At 33.1% G+C, this 19,704-nt stretch overlaps 1 protein-coding gene across 1 annotated transcript in view; it reads left to right on the top strand.

Annotated features, from left to right (window-relative positions):
* Positions 1–10,743, top strand: part of Fie (Fire exit) — a 35,909-nt gene extending 25,166 nt beyond the window's left edge. Inside the window, exons 4-6 of the mRNA XM_069835246.1 lie at positions 382–467; positions 5,737–5,878; positions 8,039–10,743. Coding sequence (XP_069691347.1) covers positions 382–467; positions 5,737–5,878; positions 8,039–8,190 — 380 coding nt within the window. The 3' untranslated portion in view covers positions 8,191–10,743. The remainder of the gene's footprint in view (positions 1–381; positions 468–5,736; positions 5,879–8,038) is intronic.
* Positions 10,744–19,704: the final 8,961 nt, after the last annotated feature.

Genomic DNA, 19,704 nt, shown 5'->3' with positions numbered 1-19,704 from the left:
CCGTATCAACTACTGGGTTATTTAGCGTCGATGGGATTGGTGATAGCGAGATGAGACCGAGGATACGCCATAAATTACCTGACATTCGCCTTACGGTAGGGGAAAACCTCGGAGAAAACCCAACCAAGCAATCAGTGCAAGCGGGGATCGGAGAGCAACACCGGATCGATCGGCAGGCAAGCGCCTTAGCCGACTGAGCCACGCCGGTGGCACGTGTTATTCATAGAGTAATTCTCATCACCGTGATTCAGATCCAAGTTACGCTATGTTATGCATGCGTAGTATAACAGAGCAATCTGGTTGCGGTTATCATCTGCGCTTCAATCCAACGGTAGGCCTAACTGTTCGAAATGTCCAGACTTTGTTGTTCTTGTGTTGCAGTCATGATCATCGCACTGTACACAGCCATCGCCATGGTGACAATCCATCTCGTCAGCTGCACACTGCTTCTATATGGCTCAATAATGGTGAGTATACAGCTTCTCTTTGACTAAGTTTTTTAAAAAGCCACCAATTTAAACGTAGCAGAAAACTTCATTATAATTAAAAATAAAAGTTAAATGTATTTTAAAATGTATGAGTTATAAGAAAATAGAACAAATATAATTGTCATAAAAATAAATCAAATATGAAACTGTCAAACTGCATGCCTGCATTAAAAAACAAAGTCAACTTCAATTATTATCTAACAAAAGGTTCTTTAAAATGTTATTTCTTCTGCTTCTTTATCTGGGACTAAGAATGAAATGTACTCCTTAAAACAAGGCCAAGAGGAGTAGTATCTACCGTGATAACAGAGCTACAGTACACGTATGACAGTAAAGCCTTGGTTTTTCTGAACCGACGCATGTGACGTGCACAAATCTGGACTGCACGAGAGATAGTGAGTGGTTTCTATGGCTGCGAGGTGCGCAGACCTCGCATCTCGCAGTTAAAGAAACCACTCACTATCTCTCGAGGCGGGCCTCGCACGTCGCATGCGTCGGTTCAGAAAAACCAAGGCTTTAGACGACTGTTTCGTCGTACGCACAAGGCCCATTAGAACATAATAAGATTATAGAGATGCATACACTGTTACGACACAACAACACGACAGTTAGCTCTCAGCCCCGGATTATTTTGTCGACAAACTGTCGTTGGCCCTTCGAAATAATGAAAGAACGCACATGAAGACGTTTCAGTCGTTCTAGCTTTCACTTCGTGAAAGGAGGAAAAGAAATTACTGGTTGCATCCGTTAGGCCTATACAGTGAGAGGTTGTTGAAAGGAAAATTCCTTACTTTGTACGGAACACTACGGTTTTAACCTCCAAAATCCTTTTCATATTTTCGCATGAGTGCACAAAACTGTTATGAACTTGGAGTAAAACAGGATTTGACGACCTCAACTGTTTTATGAGTTGCTGAAAAAATGTCGTGTGTATACTTCTGACTTAGATTTGTGGACTGTTGTTAAGTGTGGCAGTTTGGGATATGGTTTACCATTTTAAATAATTTTTCGACAAATTTCAAGGTGAAAAATCGTTCTATTACCAACAAGGGAAGTCAGTAGGCCTACTCGAGTTGTCAGAAAGAAATACTGGATATTTCTACATCATTAGCAAGAGCTAATGACGTAGTTATTGAATCTAAAAAGAAACATCTGATTTTTTACTGTCTTTATGCTGAAATCATACTTACATTCCGGCACATTTTGTATACAGTATTATCCTATGTAATTGTTGCAATAGTAAGAAGTTATGCCAATCCAAGTATACTGTATACTGTATGTGTATATCCAATGCCTACCCACTTCACTTTACGTGATTCGGGTTCCGCTTATAGCGGATAGATGGCAGGACTGTGACCCATTTTATAGTTGCACACCACTTCGGCGGGCCATGCTGTACATGATGTGTATCTGTTGAGAGTTATGTCGTGTACTAGGCAGTGGCGTATACTGGTTAAAGGGTTTGGGCTACCGCTGACCCTATTATTACACAAAATATATCTAACAATTACTTTAATTTTAATTACTATAGTAAAACTAATAATACAAAATTATTACATTATGTTATATTATAAACTTTTTCTTTTGTAATTTCCTTGGGCTACCCCCGGTAGCCCGCAAAATACGCCCCTGGTACTAGGGTGAGTGTATGTGTAAGTGTTCGTGTAAGTGTAGTGTAGGGAATGGGTGAGGATGTGATGAAGGTAAGCATGGGAGAAGGGGAAACCCGGTGCCGGCACGTAGCCTATTCCTGTCTAATAACACCAAGGGGGCCGCCAGGCTTAACTTCCCCATCCGACGGACGAATCACTATCAACAGTGACATATGCACTACGGAGAGATTTCGGCATATTGGTGCACAATCTAGTAATTAGAAGTTATGCACCGCCATCTCTTGTAGTCCCGAGGTAGACATTTTACATGAAAATTTCTGACCCGCTGAAGATCAAACCCGGGACGGCGAGTCTGGAAGTAGACGCTCTGTCACAGAGCTAACTCGGCGGACCCAATCCAAATATCATCGTCCAGAAAATGCTCCAAACATCCAGGAACATCCAATTTGTGTCGGTGACTCGCAATGAACACATTCTCGCAAACTGAATCGAAAGCCGAACTCGTTTAACGATTCGAACGCAATATAGTCCTCTGATCTCATGCCTGGTTTAAAGAACGAATATTGCCGATTGGAAAGCAATTCCACGAAGACAACGAGAAAGCAACAGATACAAGAACGTCTTCACAATTAGCCAAGTCTCTTGCAGAAAGGCGGATCTTCATAATCAGCCAAGTCTGTTGAAGACGAAGGCGAATCGTCCCAATCAGAATATGTGCCCTCACTGGAAAATAAAGCTCGATCAACTGTCGCCATTACTGATGAGATGAAAGGAAAAGTTGTTACTTTTTTCAGGAAGAAAAGATGGAAGGCCTAAAAAGGTGACAATTGACAATTCAAGCTCGATTCAAATACGTAAGTATAGCTTGCGACAAATCCATCTCTGAGAAACATTTCTCGTTCGAAGTGCCAATAAAGGAGATTTGTTGAACAGGTTGTGATATTTGATACTCTCGGACTTCGAAAATGCAGTAAACCTGGGTCATCCGATTCACGAGTCCGAAATTCAAATCTGGGCCAGAGAGAGAGTGTAGCGTAGACCAATCTCCTATAACACACCCTTGACAACGATTCTGTCGGTAAATCGGAGTATTCAACTGGCTTCATATTGGTGAATGAAGATCAGTTAAGTACAGCCATTGGTAAAAAAAAAAGTGTTTTATGTAAGTGTACTTTATGACAATTGTTACCAGATTGGCTTCTTATTGATCAAGAAGCCAAGAAGCCTCAGCTGCACACATAATTCTCATTCAAGAAAGTTTAGATGACATCGGTGCTAAGCTCGAAAATATTCCACGAAAATCTCTCAGACGTTTAGGGCAAGAATTTGGTGTATCTAAATTCTAAATCATCAGCAAGAGTCGCAACAAAGTCACTTAAACTCTAGTCATATACAACAACGCAAGAGTATGAAATGCAATCGGGCAATCCCGACAGCAGGATAAGTTAAACATTTATATTAAATAGGTGTTACAGTGTGTTCTTATCAAGATGAATAACACGTGGAAAACAGCTGTTTGCCCTGCTGTTGCTCCTATGTTGTGAGAATCTCTGAATAAAAGGTGCAAAACAGCTGTTCTCCCGCCCGCTCACATTCCCTTCTGTTACAACTGTATTTCCGTGTAGCGGGAATCAAAGCGTTCTCGTTGGAGAGACGAGAGAGTGAATTCCCCGCGGGTAGGAAAAAAACCTCTCTGTATGTTGCATGGTTTGAAGGGCGTTTTCAGAAAGTGAAGCCTTGTTCCCACGGCGCGCCGCGGCGTGTGGCTTGGCAAACCTCGAGCCACTCGAGGTCGCTTGTGGTCTGTCGAATTCCGACCAAGCACCGTTCCCACAGTGCGTCAAGGCGCGTGGCTTGGCAAATCTCGAGTGGACCACTTCATTGCCAGACGTTCTTCATTTCCATTTGTTTCGTTGTTCTTTAATTTTAATTTTTTTTTGTTAATGGAAATGATTTTCAATAAAAATGAATAAAGTTTATGAATCGGACAATGACGAGGAACTACAGTAGACATTAATTTATGCAAATGTTGTTACAGTATCTACGAATAACTACTTCAAAGATAAAAATATAAATAAATGAAAAGTGAAGTAATATATCGATGAGTGATCGGCAGAACATCTTAAGCGCCACTTTTCAAAAATGCGTTTTTTTACGTAATGTAGGGGGAAAACCATGATGTACAGCCTAACAAAACGGCGTAAGCGAGTCTTTAATTCCGGAATGAGAAAACAAGAAGTACATTTTATCTTAACTGTTTAAGAATTATTTTAGTGACCACGAAATCGTCTTAAGACATGCCTAGTTCCCAAATAATCATCGTATCTTTTGTTAACGAGTGACTCATAAGATAACATAAAATTAATTAAATTAAGATAAAATTTATTGTTGTTAAGATATTTATTTCGGGTCCTATTCCTAGCAATAGACGATAAGATAATCAAATTTTTTTTCTGTTTACAGTTCACAGTAATTCATTACAGAAATTAGCAATCATTGTAAATTTAGTTTAATTTTAACGTACAAGCATAATGGTATTAAAACAGCAACAGAAACTATACAATAATGAGTATTGAAACTCTTTCGCGCTTTTTCTCTTAACTAATTCAGTGCAGGGGTTCTTGTCGTAATCACTGAACGTCTATTGTTGTAACATACAGCGCACGAATAAAATCAGCACAGCAATTTGCTTATTGGAATCAGTGCAGTTTGTGACTACAATGAGTAAAGAATTAACTTTCCTAAGTAGAGGAAAATTCCTCGTCACTTTGTCTTGACAGAACAGGAAAACAAAACAGCAGACGATCAAAGACATTTGAATATGTGATGATAACCTTCAAAGATGTGCAAATTAAAGTTTGTCAGACATTTTTGCTGACCACACTAAACATTTCCCGATGACCCTTCGCTACACCAGAGATCAGTCAAATGATTCGAATTTGGCGGATAAGATGTTTTAACAAATAGCCATCGATATATAAAAACCTATGTTTCGTCTTTCCACATCATTAATAAGAACTATTACGAGTATTTAATAAGAAATGATCATAAGCGCTTCTTACCCCTTGGTGTGTAAACAGTGTGCAAAAATAACGCCATTTTGTCGTACGCGAAACATTCTGGCTTGTATAATTCGATAGTTCCAGCCCCACTTCTTGTACTGTTTTTGACTTTCATTGCAAACTTCCTGTAAGTAGCTATAAGATGTTCCTTCTTCTTTTTTAGCTCTTTCAAAGAACACTCAATGTTTGCTTAAATTAATTTGAATTCGTTTCCAAGCATCATAAACCTGGTTCCTATCTTTATGATGTTGATTTTGTGGATTCCATATTCGCTACACAATCTACAACAGGCCGTCGGAACGGGTGCACGAGCCGCACTCAGGCTTGTCGTCCGTCGATCCACAAGCCTTTGATGTCCGAGCATTTACCGACATTTCACGGGAAAGGTCTAGCCACCCTGCGCAATAACGCGTCTTTACGTTCCCACGGCGCGAGGATTGACAAACTTCTGACCAGGTTCGACAAGCCACGCGCCGTGGGAACAGGGCTTGAAACACATGGATATAAGAACTGTAACCACCTAATTATATCACGAATCGCAACCAGTTTAAAGTACTTTACCTTGTATTGCAGCACGTGCGGCAGTGTCTGTTGCCATGGCTGAGCGTAGTGGTGATCGGGCTGGTGTTCTCGCTCGCCTCGCTACTCGTGTGCATCGTATTGGGTCACGGGACAGCCACCATCTTACTTGTCACCGGGCTCTTCATCCACTTGCGTAAGTTATTCTGGCAAGCAAAATAAAGTGTTATTAAACTGAACATACTTTTCACAGTATACACAAGGCGGCGCAAAAGTCACTAAGTATTTAAAAATCAGAGCAAGGTGCACTAATAGATCTTTCAATATCGTCGGCCTGGGTAGCGTAGTCGGTAAAGCGCTGGCTTTCTGTGCACGAGGTTGCGGGTTTGATCCCGGCCCAGGTCCGTGGCAATTAAGTGTGCTTAAATCATGTCAGTAGATTTACTGGCATGTAAAAGAACTCCTGCGGGACAAAATTCCGGCACACTGGCGACGCTGATATAACCTCGGCAGTTGCGAGCGTCGTTAAATAAACCATAATTTTTTTTTTCTTTCAATATCGAAAAAGCATGTTCTGCCGTGATAATCCAGAGATGTGGTTCCAAAGGGTTGGTGCTACTGCACACACTGCCCGAGCCACCATGGAGGTTTTAAAGGGAGATTTCGTCGAACGTCTAATTTAATTTAATTATTTTGAAATAAATTATGTTTTATTTGTCTTCAAAATAATTAATATATATACCATGGAGATTTTCCACTCTGGAAGACTAATTCACGTCAGTGACCGTCATTTTCAGCCTAACAACGTTGGTCTCTTTCTAGAGCCTTTTCCATGACTGGCGTTAAGTTAAACCATGAGTGAAATTTGAACCAAATTTGATCGAAAATTCAATTTTTTATTTAAGTCTTAAAAAATACTACATATTCCAGAAAGTGCCTAAAGAACAAAAGAAGAAGAAATCTGAGGTGCCAACATATGGAGCAGGGCAATTTGAACAAGTACTGTAGGCCTAAGACACTTGAATTTTTTTTATTTAAAAAAATCTCCGACTTGTATCGTGTAAAAAGTTCCAGATGTTGTACTTTTAGTCCTGTTAAGGCTAAATTTTGCAAGTAAGTTAAGAAAAGTATGACAGACAAGAATAAGTAAGCTTATAGTGTTTTAATGTAAAGTTTAATGAAGTGTACATTTCAGATGTTTAGTTAAGTATTATGATTATTTTTATTCAATTATGGAAAATCAGACAAGAAAAAATTCTACATGCTAAACTAATCAATATGCATTAAAAATGATTACCAAATTTGAAAACTGTTTCCATGGGGAATGTCTTCATAAAAAATCAACATATTAAAAATTATAACATGGGGGATATTTTTATGACGTAATGAAAAAAAAATAAATTATTTTATAACTCAGAACCTAATACACTTATAAACTATAAGCTACGAAAAACGAATAGAGGCTGACTGACTGTACGATGCAAGCAGATACGTCCCATGACACGGCCGTGTGAGTCAGACATCCGGTTATTTTACAACGCTTTATCAACTGTTGTGGTTATCTAGCATCTGAATGAGATGGTGATAATGTCAGCGAAATGAGTCTGGGGTCCAGCACCAAAAGTTACCCAACATTTCCCCCTAATTGGGTTGACGGGAAACCACGAAAAAACGTCAACCAGGTAACTTGTCTCAACCAGGATTTGAACCTGGGCTCGCTTGCTTCACGGAGATGCCATGTTTAACACTAAATTAGGCCTACTGTAAACTTCGTTCAATTTCTAATCCTATTCATGCCCCTAATCATGAATTAGATGAAACTGAAATGAATATACTGTCCACGTTATCCGTCTAGACAATAGTCCGTTATTGAAATAACATGAGGTGAGGGGCTCTGATTGGCTCTTTCATCAATGACGTCAACATAGCGTTAATCGTTAGCGGGCCAGAAGGGTGCGAAAACTCTATTGAGTTCACTATGTAAATACCTACTTACACGTCAATCTAAATCTACTATAAATTTAATATTCACAAAAAAAAATGTTGGAAAGCTTCATCCATTCATACGGTTCTGCCCAAGGACAGGTCTTTCACTGCAAACCCAGCATTTTCTAGTCTTTCCTATTTTTTGCCTTCCTTTTAGTCTCTGCATATGATCCATTTATCTTAATGTCGTCTATCATCTGATACCTTCTTCTGTCCCGAACTTTTCTCCCATTCATTATTCCTCCCAGTGATCCTGAAGCCTATATATCTCAAATTCTCATGCTTATACCAGCAACTAAAACTGTACGAATCAGAGCCACTTGTCACATACATGCAATTAATAAATACATTGTATGGTATCCTTGCACAGGGCTATGTTTGCTGCTTGTGGTGTTCAGCCACTACCGTCAACTGTACGAAGACCAAGTCTCCAGCTGCGCGTCATTGGTACAACGAGATGCCACCAGCATCAAGACTGGATACCTTCACTTCCCACCTCCAGGTAAACCATCCGACGTCTAGTCCTCTACCAAAAGCAACCACAACCATTGTTAATCATCGTCACAGCACCCGTCCAGAGAGGGGTTAGCACCCTGCTTCAGCGCCCCATAAGGGGCAAAATGGAATATCAAAGATCAGGGGAGGTTGAAGGTAATGATTGCGCAAGTGTTCTACCCACTGTCACTACAGGAAATTGTTGAGATGCAATTGTTTGAAATCGGATCCACTATGTGGAAAGAAATGATTTTCATCCATGTCACCTAGACGCTAATGCGACTGGTACTTGTAACTCAAGCTTTTATAGAGTCCAAGCAATAATAATTTATTATATTATGTTTATTTTGAAATAAGAGAGACGATGATGCTAGAAAGATCACAAGCTTAGTTATGCACACTGAAGTCAGCTGTAATGCTGGCTGTTTAAATACTCACTAAATTTAGCTCTGACGGTTAAGAAAATGTTGCAGAGTTTCGAATATCTAGTGATTAATCCTATGGTGAAAGTTTAGTATTTGTGTTTCGCTGTGTACCTCATTCATAAACGTTAACTTTGGTTTCCTACAAACACAATAAATTTTAAGAGGTCATTAAATAATAAAAATAAGACAACATTTCTTATATTATATCTAATATTGATCAATATGTGTTCTGGTTATATTATGCATATTACTGTATGTATTTTAAGGACTCAAAAACGTGTTTGTAGTGGCAATAACATGGTGAGACACAAATACTATTATTCTGTATGCAGTTCTCATATTACAATATCATTCTATATACGTACATATGTATATATTTCTGCAGCATATTTATGTACATATACATATGTATATCTATATGAACGTCAAAATATACAAATCCCGGTAACACATATTAAAGTAATAGGCTACGTAATAATAAAGGTATAATAAAATTAAATATTAGGTTGAAACTAGCAACAATAATTGTTTACAAGCAAAAAACAAATTTAAAACAGATATGATATGGATATTATCACATTATGTTTGTAATATGTAAAAATGTAACATTACTGAATTAACTATCAGTAATTTGGAACCATTATTAATTTGAAAATTTGGTACTGTATATCAAAGATGATAGCATTTAACTGCATACTGTTGAGGTAATTCAATCTCTATCTATAAGTAAAGTATGCTTTTCAAACCGAACAATTCAATTATAATTGATTTAAAAACCAAATTCTTATATACCGGTACTATAAAGACAATGTTTTATAAAAAGGTACTGGATACATTACTTCAAAATCAAGCTTCTTTATGAAGATCGAACCAGAATGAAACAATATCATGTACTATGACTTTCTTTCTACAGTGTATGATATTTTCGGAGTACGTAATTTTTATAACAGATGACAATATTAAATAAAATAACAGTACATTACTATAAAATTTTCTAAGAAAATTAATTTCTTGGAATTATTCATTATTTTCATGCTAAAAAATGTAAGCATAAGCATGGCTATAAATAATACATTTTCAAGAAGTAGATAAGATAATTATTTACAAAGAATTGGAATGCAGATGTTCAGTTTGGTTTTTTATTACCTTATTATCTTAAACAGTGGAAACTAAGATTGAAAGCATTTTCAATATCGTACTAAATGAACTGCATACCGTACAACATTTCACCATGGCCCTTAAAAATTCTTGTCCAGTCTTCAAACATCAAAAGAGTACAAAGACTGTCAAAGAAATGTATTTCAAACATCAAGAGCAACAATGATTGAGTATATTTAAGTTTGAGATAAGATCACACCAATGAATCACATATCAGCCAATTGCCTTAGTAACATAAAAACATAAAATATTAAAAGATTTGTGCAAAATGTTGAGCCTTCTTTCTAGCTAAAAAATTAACAGTCTCAAAAAGGATTCAATTAATTACAGATCATTTATGTTGTTTGAAAATTAACTCTTCAGGAGAGATTTTACAAAAGTATGTGATTTATTGGTGTAATAGTAAAAAATTCGTAATTTATTTTAGCAAGTGTGAAATCTTTTGTTTAATTATGCAATGCGTGTGGTTTTCAAATCAAAGAGATATATAGGTTGTAATTTTATACGAGTTGTTGCAACAGAACATAAAGAACTACTCACAATGTTATAAATTGAAAAGTTTCTTAACCTCAATTCAGAGAAAAGTGAGAAATATTCACAGTACCAACTTCGTTCTATCCAAATAATAAGATACTTATGAAAATGACTAGAAAATATGTAACTTACAATGTTCATCAAGTAGTGCAGACACTAAACTTATTACAATAGGCGTTGTGGTTTAGTGTGAAAATGATTGACCACATACATATTAAGACAAAACCCTCGGTTAAAGACAGCTCTGACAAATGTGAAATGAATATCATGCAGATAACCACCGATGAACATATGTCTGCATTTGCTTACAAATGAAACAACTGTAAACATACTGTATTCCTTTGCATATACTGTACTATAAATACGAGAATTATTGCATTAATAAAAAGTATCAACAAATTAAAGTTTGCAAACATATGAATCGTGAACTGCAGAAATCCCACAAATCACAATTTTTCTCAAATTCAGTTTTCCATATGGTTGTAATATTCTAGTGGTGCAGAAATCCCACATATCCAGTGTTCAGTGTATGTTTCACAGTGGCAATAAGTTACAGTGAATTGCAGGAAGTTTCAGGAACAACACAAATCCAGGACATGTGGAATTTTTTAGAAACTAAAATAAAAATTTAAAAATTCAGTTTGCTTTTCTTTTCTTTTTTTTTTATGGGTTTAAAGGCATTTTAAGAATTAAATATGCTATTCACACAATTTTGCATTGTTGTATGTTTGTGTAGTATTTCTTCCAATTTCTTGGATTAAATAATATGCATTTAAACTTGTTTATAAGATCACAAATTGTCATTCTCTGTCTTCTTTACCTAAAAAATTATTTAAAAAAAATTGAATAATTGTTACTAGCCCTGAATTGCAGAAACATCACATGCCCAGACAATTCAGATATTTTTTCTAGAAAATAATAAAGAAAACAATTAAAGTTCATGTATGATAAACACTAGAACTTATTATTATACTTCAATAAAGAAACAGTCACTTCAAAATATCAAACCCACTTTTGAAGATAATCAGTTTTTTGTTTCTCCTGAAAAATTTACTTAAATGGACATGTGAGGTTTCTGCAATTCACAATTCATATATCGTCGCTATACCTCCAAAATCCACTATGTGTTTTCAAAAAGATTTTGCAGGAGAAAGAAGAAAGCATTGTCACTTTCACTTCCCTTGATTTTCAAAGCTGCTTTCGATATAATTTCATCATTTTTCTTGTAATGATTGAAATTATACCGAAAGTGGCTTTGAAAATCAAGGGAATTTAAAGTGACAATGTTTTTTTCTTTCTTCTACAAAATTTTTTTAAAAGCACACAGTGGATTTTAGAGGTGCAATGACGATATTCAAAACACAGTGGCAGTAGGTTTAAGGTATTTAGTTTAATTTCAAAGCTTAAAAGAGAACAGGATGCTAAAATACTAGAAATATATATCAAGGGAAAATATGTTAAAGTGATCAAAATTAAGATTTAATTTGTTTCAGGTGTGCATAGGAATACAGTATACCAATGAAAGAATTGTTGATTCTTGTCAGAATATATAGAGAATATTTTGGTTAATATATTCAGTATTTACCAAAAGGAGACTGTGTCTATGTACACTACGATTAATGGCCATGAATTACGGATTCATTTCTATAAATAAGACAAATTAAAGTGACGCAGAAGAAAATGAAACTACCTCTACTTTACATAGAAATGGACTTCGGGAAACATTAACAATTCATAATACTCTTTTATGTTCATTGTTGGCATTTAATACGAAAAATTCTTTAATTATAATTTTTAAACGCATTTCAAACATCTATACGACAATGAAACAAATATAATCTTAAATTTTACAATTATAGATCATTAATGATGTTTATCGGGTGGAAGGAGCTGCTTCATGAACATTGTGTAATGATTGAATGTGAATGTTGTTATTATAATATTGTTATTTATATTAATACAAATCTTGACAGTACATTTTCACATGATCTTGGATGTTTTATTTACTGGCCTATATAAAGCAATAACTTCTGATGGAAGGAGTTCATGAAATTCTTTAAGGGAAGACCATTGTACCTTAGAACACTTTTTCAAATACTATTTAACTCTCATTTTCACAAATTGCATTATGCCAGATTAAATCAGAGATATATAGAAAAGCAAGATTTCAAAAAAGGAAAAATATTCCAATATACTAGTGTACCTTAGAATAACATATTCCTGAATAAATAAAAATATAGCTCTACTATGAGGAAATCATACATTCATTTAACACTTCTATATTGAAATATATAAACCTATAAAAAGACGTACTGTATACAAATATCAATCTTATGTGTAAATTAATGTGATAACTTACTCTTTGTGCATTAATAATCTGGTACATAAATAACTAAAATGAATTTTAAGAGTAAAAAGCTAACAACTTACAGGTTTACATTAATTTTTACTCAAACTACGTATAAAATTACGAAACATTTTTCATAACAAAACATCTATTTATCTTTCACTGTACCGTACATGATGATGCACTTATAGAAAAACGTATCTTCTATTTATACATTAAATTTAATACTTGCAGAAAATAATATAGTGTATTACTAATTTAAAAAAAAAACTGAGTTTTTTACCATATGTATAATTACTGGTTACTCGTTAAATTTAAAGAAACAATAGTTCAGAATGTAAAAAAAAAATATTTTTTCAGGTTCCACTTGGCCAACAACACCAGACATAAAAAAGAGATGCAAATAGTCTACTGTGCTCTCTGGCAAGTATATGACATATGAGCAATTTGCAAACGGACTAAAAAGAATAAAATTGAACAGGAGGCATAGTGTTGTCTAAGGTACACTATCCTCAAGGTATAATAGTCTTTCCTATTAAAAATTACAAACCTCGGGTTTAGATTTAATTTAATTATTTTTAAATTTCTAAGTAATTTAGTTGTGAACATTTATGTACGAGATCAAAGTCTTTCCATTTTTAACATGTTATTTAAACAGGCCTACATGAAGAAACGAAAATCAAAATGAAAGTATTTTTATTATATCACATTAAAACGTAAACAGAACTATAAACAATATGAAAACAGATGAGGGTGACATTAGTCAGAATGTGAGAATATTCAACAAATGGCATTTCAGTTTCTAGACAAGGTTCCACTTCAATAACTAAATGGATAGTTCCTCAATATCTGAGAATAACACGTAATAAAGCATGAAATAAAATCTTCACCTCTTGTGTACAGCTGTGTCAACACAACAGTGAATATTGGTAAAATACACCAATATATTAAAATGAATATTTTACATACCTAAAAAGGATTGATTACACGCTGATGATAATGTTACACTCTATAATGTAAATGTTATGCTGTACAATTAATCTAATGTTAAAGAAATATTTATTGTTGAGAAATGCAAATTATTCATACTTTTTTCTAGAGAAACATTGGACTACACAGCTGTCTGGCACAGAATAATATGGATGGAAAATTTCGTACTTAAACATAATCGTATGTAAAAATAAATACATTCTGCACCATTTGTGTTCATATCCTAGCCATCAGATGAAATAAATTTATTTTTTATACTTTCCAAAAATAAATGTATAATTATTATTTTCTGTGAAAGCGAGTAATTGCAATCACTAATAGAAGAAAGATAAACGTATTTGAGAAAATTCAAACAGTACTGTCTCTTACATACTATTATCTTGAAAATGGTGAACAATAAATAGTAAGCAGTACACTTATATATACATCTACAAAAACTTACACACAAAACATAATACATTAGCAAAGCACTGGGAGAAAATAATAAAAGAAGATAAATCAGCACACTAATATTTTCTTTGTATTTAATTTCGTAAATGCAGTTGCTGAAAGGAGCCCATATAAAAATGGCATCTTTATATATTAAGATATTTAATATTAATAATCCTACTATTAAAATATGCAGTATTTAGTTTAATAAATTATAGTTGCACTGCAGGCCTACAATGGCCTCAGAAGTGAAATCGCAATTTTTCCTATTAAAATTAAGAAAAAAGATGCTCTATTGATTACAGTAATACCGTATGTTACGTGACTTACAAAAATATGTATAGACGTCAAGTATCTTCATAGAAAATAATATTTAACATTGAAACAGTTATGTATATGATTAAAATATTCTAAACACTTTAATATCAATTACAATTTTTAATCAGATTTGTACAGAGCCAGAAACAAAATTTGGGCCACCTGAATTTTTCCAAGTTCCATGCTCTGTGCTTACTGAGCGTGGGTAGTATGTTATAACTGGAAGTTGGAAAATTCAGGTGGCCCAAATTTTTGGGTCTCTACAAATGAACTTTAGTGTATAAATGAACTTTAGTATAAAAGTGACGAATATACTTCAAACTATTCGTTATATAGACTATATAAATTAATCATTATCAAACTTCAATTTCAATTAGTCTTGTATAAAGTTTGACGAGGCATTACTTAAAATGAAGACACATAGATTCCAATAAGATGTGTACAAGTTTTCCATGCTACATGTAACTTCTGAAGAGATAAGTGAATGAAAGGCTGTGAACACAATGATAAAGCATACTGATTGATTGGATATGAACACACGATTTCACAAATAAAAGCATGCATTCACACACGAATACACAATAAATGTAACTTGTGTTTGTATTCTAGTTTGAACATTCATAAACTAAATCAGAAATGATGTTGTAAGTTAAACGATTGTCCTTTCTGAAAAAGATGACTGCAGTAGCTGATGGAACATTGTTACTTAAATACAGAACATTTATCATATTGTACTTTCTGTTATATTACAATAAAATAATTCAACTTAATACAAAATTCAACATAAAATAATGTTTATGGTATAAAAGGAATTATTTAAAAAATCAGAAAAGCACTAAGAAAAAATATTTTAATCCATTTTTTAAATATTAGTGGACTGTGCAGTTTAATGTTAAATTGACATAATAACGTTTAAATCTCAATTCGAAGCAATCTCATATTTGAGAAGAATATTTTGACAAATTAAAAGGTGCTTTTCACATGTTAAGACCTACCAGCACTGAAAATGTCTGAATTTCTAGTTAAGATTTTGAGGGATTAATGTTTTATGTATGAAAATCCAGGAGCACAATGTAAAAGAATGATTCATCAACATAAAGGACTACTATTTAGGTACGATTTATTACATAAAATTTCATCACAATCAGTAGTTTAGAATTGAAGAATAAAATTAATCACATAAACACACACAGATATGCGCTATTCGTAAAAATAGCTACAGCAGATGAAAGATTAGAATATCCATTACAGTAAATCATCAATGAACTTATTTTCAAGTTTTCTATACATACATAAATTGCTCAATAGATTTAAATAATTTACATCTCCTTAATGTGGGATGAATATTAGAATATTAATGTAATTCACAGAAATTTTAATATAAATTACTTAACAAATCTGCCGATGACGAAATTAATTCGTATTAATTTAAATTCAGTTTTGTGTAATAATAGAAGGATACATAATAAATTGGCAAGGCAAAACAAACATTTTGTTTTACTGCATATTGTATTACTGGCGTATTTCTTAAAATCAAATTCCACTATATTTCATATACTTCAAAAGTGCAGTGAAATAATATTTTCTTCTTTTAGAGCTGCCAGAAGCAGATTAATTCCAAGTATTTACTTTATCCAATAAGTTTTTAATTTTTCAGAGCTACTTGTGGAATTACCTATCTGTGCGTAAAATGTGTACAACATATGTAGAGAAAAAATTAAGATCAAAGAATTATGTTAATAGAAATCAACTCAACATTCACAAAGTCGTAAATTTCTTGCAACAAAGCATTTTATATTTTACAATATATAATTCTAACTGAAAGAACCAACTTTGTTTTAGAGATGAGATACTTAAAAGTAACTACAAACTACTATTACATGCTTTGTAACATGAAATTACGACTATCCTGAATAAAGAAATCTTTCTCAACTCACTGTGAACTAGATACTGGTAATTACTTTAGTACCGGTATAAGACATATACGTATTCATCTTACATACAATTATAAGACACTAAATTTGTTACTTTTAGATTGAAATGATGAAACTTAGGCTAAGATATAAGTTCAGTGAACGTCTTTTTGATTTTGAATCAAGTGATTGTATAATGGTATGCTATACCAATGAAGTTCCTATTAACTTGACTAATACTGTTTAAGAACTTAGTAACACGCAATATACGATGCACTAATTCTTAATGAAACTCTCCTTAAATATTAAAAAAAAAAAAAAAACATTTTCATTATAGATGCAATAACGTCATCTATAAAATGCATTAATTCTTAAAAGGTTATGAAATAAAGATTAAATTGAATACTCAGTATTAAAGGTCATAAATTCTTTTTTTCCTTAACACAAAATTACAGAAATGAATACTATTAAAACAAATTGTCCTTTGCAGTAATATGTTTCATAGACTGTACTCAGAGAAGCATAATTCATTATCTTAAAGAAACCATATAATGGAAACAGGTAATTTAAATACGATAATTCAATACTGAATTTTAGAGACTTAAATTCGAAGTCCCAGACCTGGTAGTTTGAACTTAATTTTAAAAAATAATATCTTAATTCTAGGAAATTGTAGTAAGTTAAAAGACAATTCTAATGTGTGTTGGATTGGATTGCATAGAGAGTACAGCAGAATAAGCTGAGGTCACGTGCCATTACATCACCTATATGGGCCTATTCTGTCACCCTCTTTGCAGTTCTTTGATTACTTATTCTTAACATCACTGAAGCCATTCAAAACGCGAAGGATGCTCGAGATCAGTGTGGTGATGATGATGATGATGATGATGATGATGATGATGATGATGATGATGATGATGATGATGATGGCAATATTAGGCCAGAAGATGTCCAGTATACATCTATCGTTTGCCAGTACAAGGCAATACGGTAACTTGGTATGTGTTCTAGTATGTATGTTACAGTAACAACAAGATTTAGTAATATGGGTACATGCCAATTCGAGGGTTCCAAAAAGAAAAATGGCAAAGAAGACACTTTTGCAGAAATACTTTGTGATGATTCTTAAAAAATAAATAAATTTAATTTTGCCATTTGAAAAAAGTGAGACTAAAATAACATGACTAGTTTGATACAAAGAATTAGTGAAGCTTCACTGAAAAATAATGCAAGATTATCATTAAATTACGATCGTATCTATTGCATTAAAGGGCTGGCATACCATAACAAAAACGTGAGACTGAATTAATATGACTCATTTAATACAAATAATTCATGAAATTTCACCGCAAAATAATCCAATATTATCATTAAATTTACTACGACTCTGTCCAAGTGTTATATTAGAGGAGTGACAGAATCTATTACTGGATCCTTTCCAAAAATGTTAACATTACCAATTAAATCGAAAGAAAAATCTAACGAACAATATTTGGCCCAGTTAAAGATGGAAAATACTGCAGAAAGAAAGGAACAAACAAACTAAAACAATTTTATATACTGTAGAACCACAATTCTCATGTATATATTGTTAGATTCAAAACGACTACTGAAGTGACTTTATAGGGACAAGGATATAAAAAATGAATAAAAGAGTTATCTTTTGAAAGAAGAACTGAAGGTAGGGCAACATGAACATGTACATGGGATGATGCAGTGGAAAGTGGAAATAATGAAATAAAGAAAATAAAGAATTGGAAATTGGTACAGTAGCAAGAACCAGAGAAGAATAGAGAAGCAAGATTAGTGAAGTCTGTATCGGACTTGACATGTGGAACCATAATATGTTGAAGGCGGTGGTGGTGGTGATTGTGGATATAGATGTGATGGTGATGATGATGATGATGATGATGATGATGATGATGATGATGATGATGATGATGATGATGATGATGATGATATGATGAAAACTATAGAGATACAAGAAATCAGTATTAATGAAGAAAAATAAAAACGTAGTATTTGCATTTGTAAATTAGAAAAGCTATTAAAAAAACTCAATATCAATGCAATAACTAACATTATCAATGCTTATTACCTTAGCTATGACACATCATTCTCAATATATGAATTGAAGTAAAACATTAAAGACAAAAGACAAAGATAAATTAACTGTCACAGAATACATAAATTTACCCGAGATGAATGTAATAGATAATAAAATTTACGATCCTATACGTTAATAAAGAAACAAACATTTCATCTCTCAGAGAATGGCAACATACACCCATTTTTATTTTTAAATTGAAAACTTACAATTTGTGAATAATGAAAGGATATGAAACTGTTGTTTCGTAACTCGCATGATAATAAATGTGAAGTATTTGATAATTTACTTTGCAATGCCAAGAAATCACTAAGAAATTATCATCTTTGGCAGAAGAGTTTTTCACCACAAACAAGCTTTAATATCTTATGTAGCATACCGTGTATTATGCGTTTAATGTCGTAAATTCATTTTCCAAAAATAAATGTTAGGTACTTTATTTGTGAAAAGCAAATACTAATCAAAAGAATTTCGAAGACAAATTCCGCATCATTTTTAAGCTAAAACAATTTACAAAAGAAATCAACATCTTCAGAATTATAGAATTATAAAATAGTGACAATAAAACAAATGTTGCATTTTCACTCACTCAGACACACAAATGTCGATTTAATAATTTTTTTAATGTTATATAAAATATTATTTCTTTCTTTAATTTATATGATAAATTCTTAATCTTTAGATATATATTACATAAATTTACTCACACACTTGGAATATAAAATTAATAAATACAGACAATTATTGTTTTGCACACTCAAACACATCATACTAAAAATTATAGACAAAGATACACTAATATATTTATATAACGTATTCGCCATTCTGGTGCTGATCTATGACTAAGAAGTTTAATTCTTATCGAAAAATAAATATTCACAACAAATGGATGGAGCATAAATGAAATTATTCTGACCAATGGCTAGTTGGGTTTACCAGCCCATGAAAGAAAATGATAGCCTAAATACGAAATAAGTAAACAATTACAAACATTATAAATACAAAAACAGACACAGATAGAAATGGTGTAAGCATTTACTTAGAATGCAGCAACATTAGGGCCATTTCAAATTTACGAATATAAGAGAAAACGAAAACACAAAGTTACATTATCGATCAAATGCTAAAGAGAGTTGTTAAAAATTAGTCTACATTATATGAAACCAGAACAAGTTAATGAACCTAAGCCATGTGATTTATTATAAATTACATATTATTTAAAATAATATAAGGTATAATACTTTTCTAATATAAGAAACAAAACATTATTAACTTATTACTAAAAATAAAAGGACAATAGTATCACATTTGTTACCGGTA

Source organism: Periplaneta americana, chromosome 9 (assembly GCF_040183065.1).
Source record: "Periplaneta americana isolate PAMFEO1 chromosome 9, P.americana_PAMFEO1_priV1, whole genome shotgun sequence".
NCBI lineage: Eukaryota > Metazoa > Arthropoda > Insecta > Blattodea > Blattidae > Periplaneta > Periplaneta americana.
This window is presented reverse-complemented; position numbering and strand designations above follow the sequence as displayed.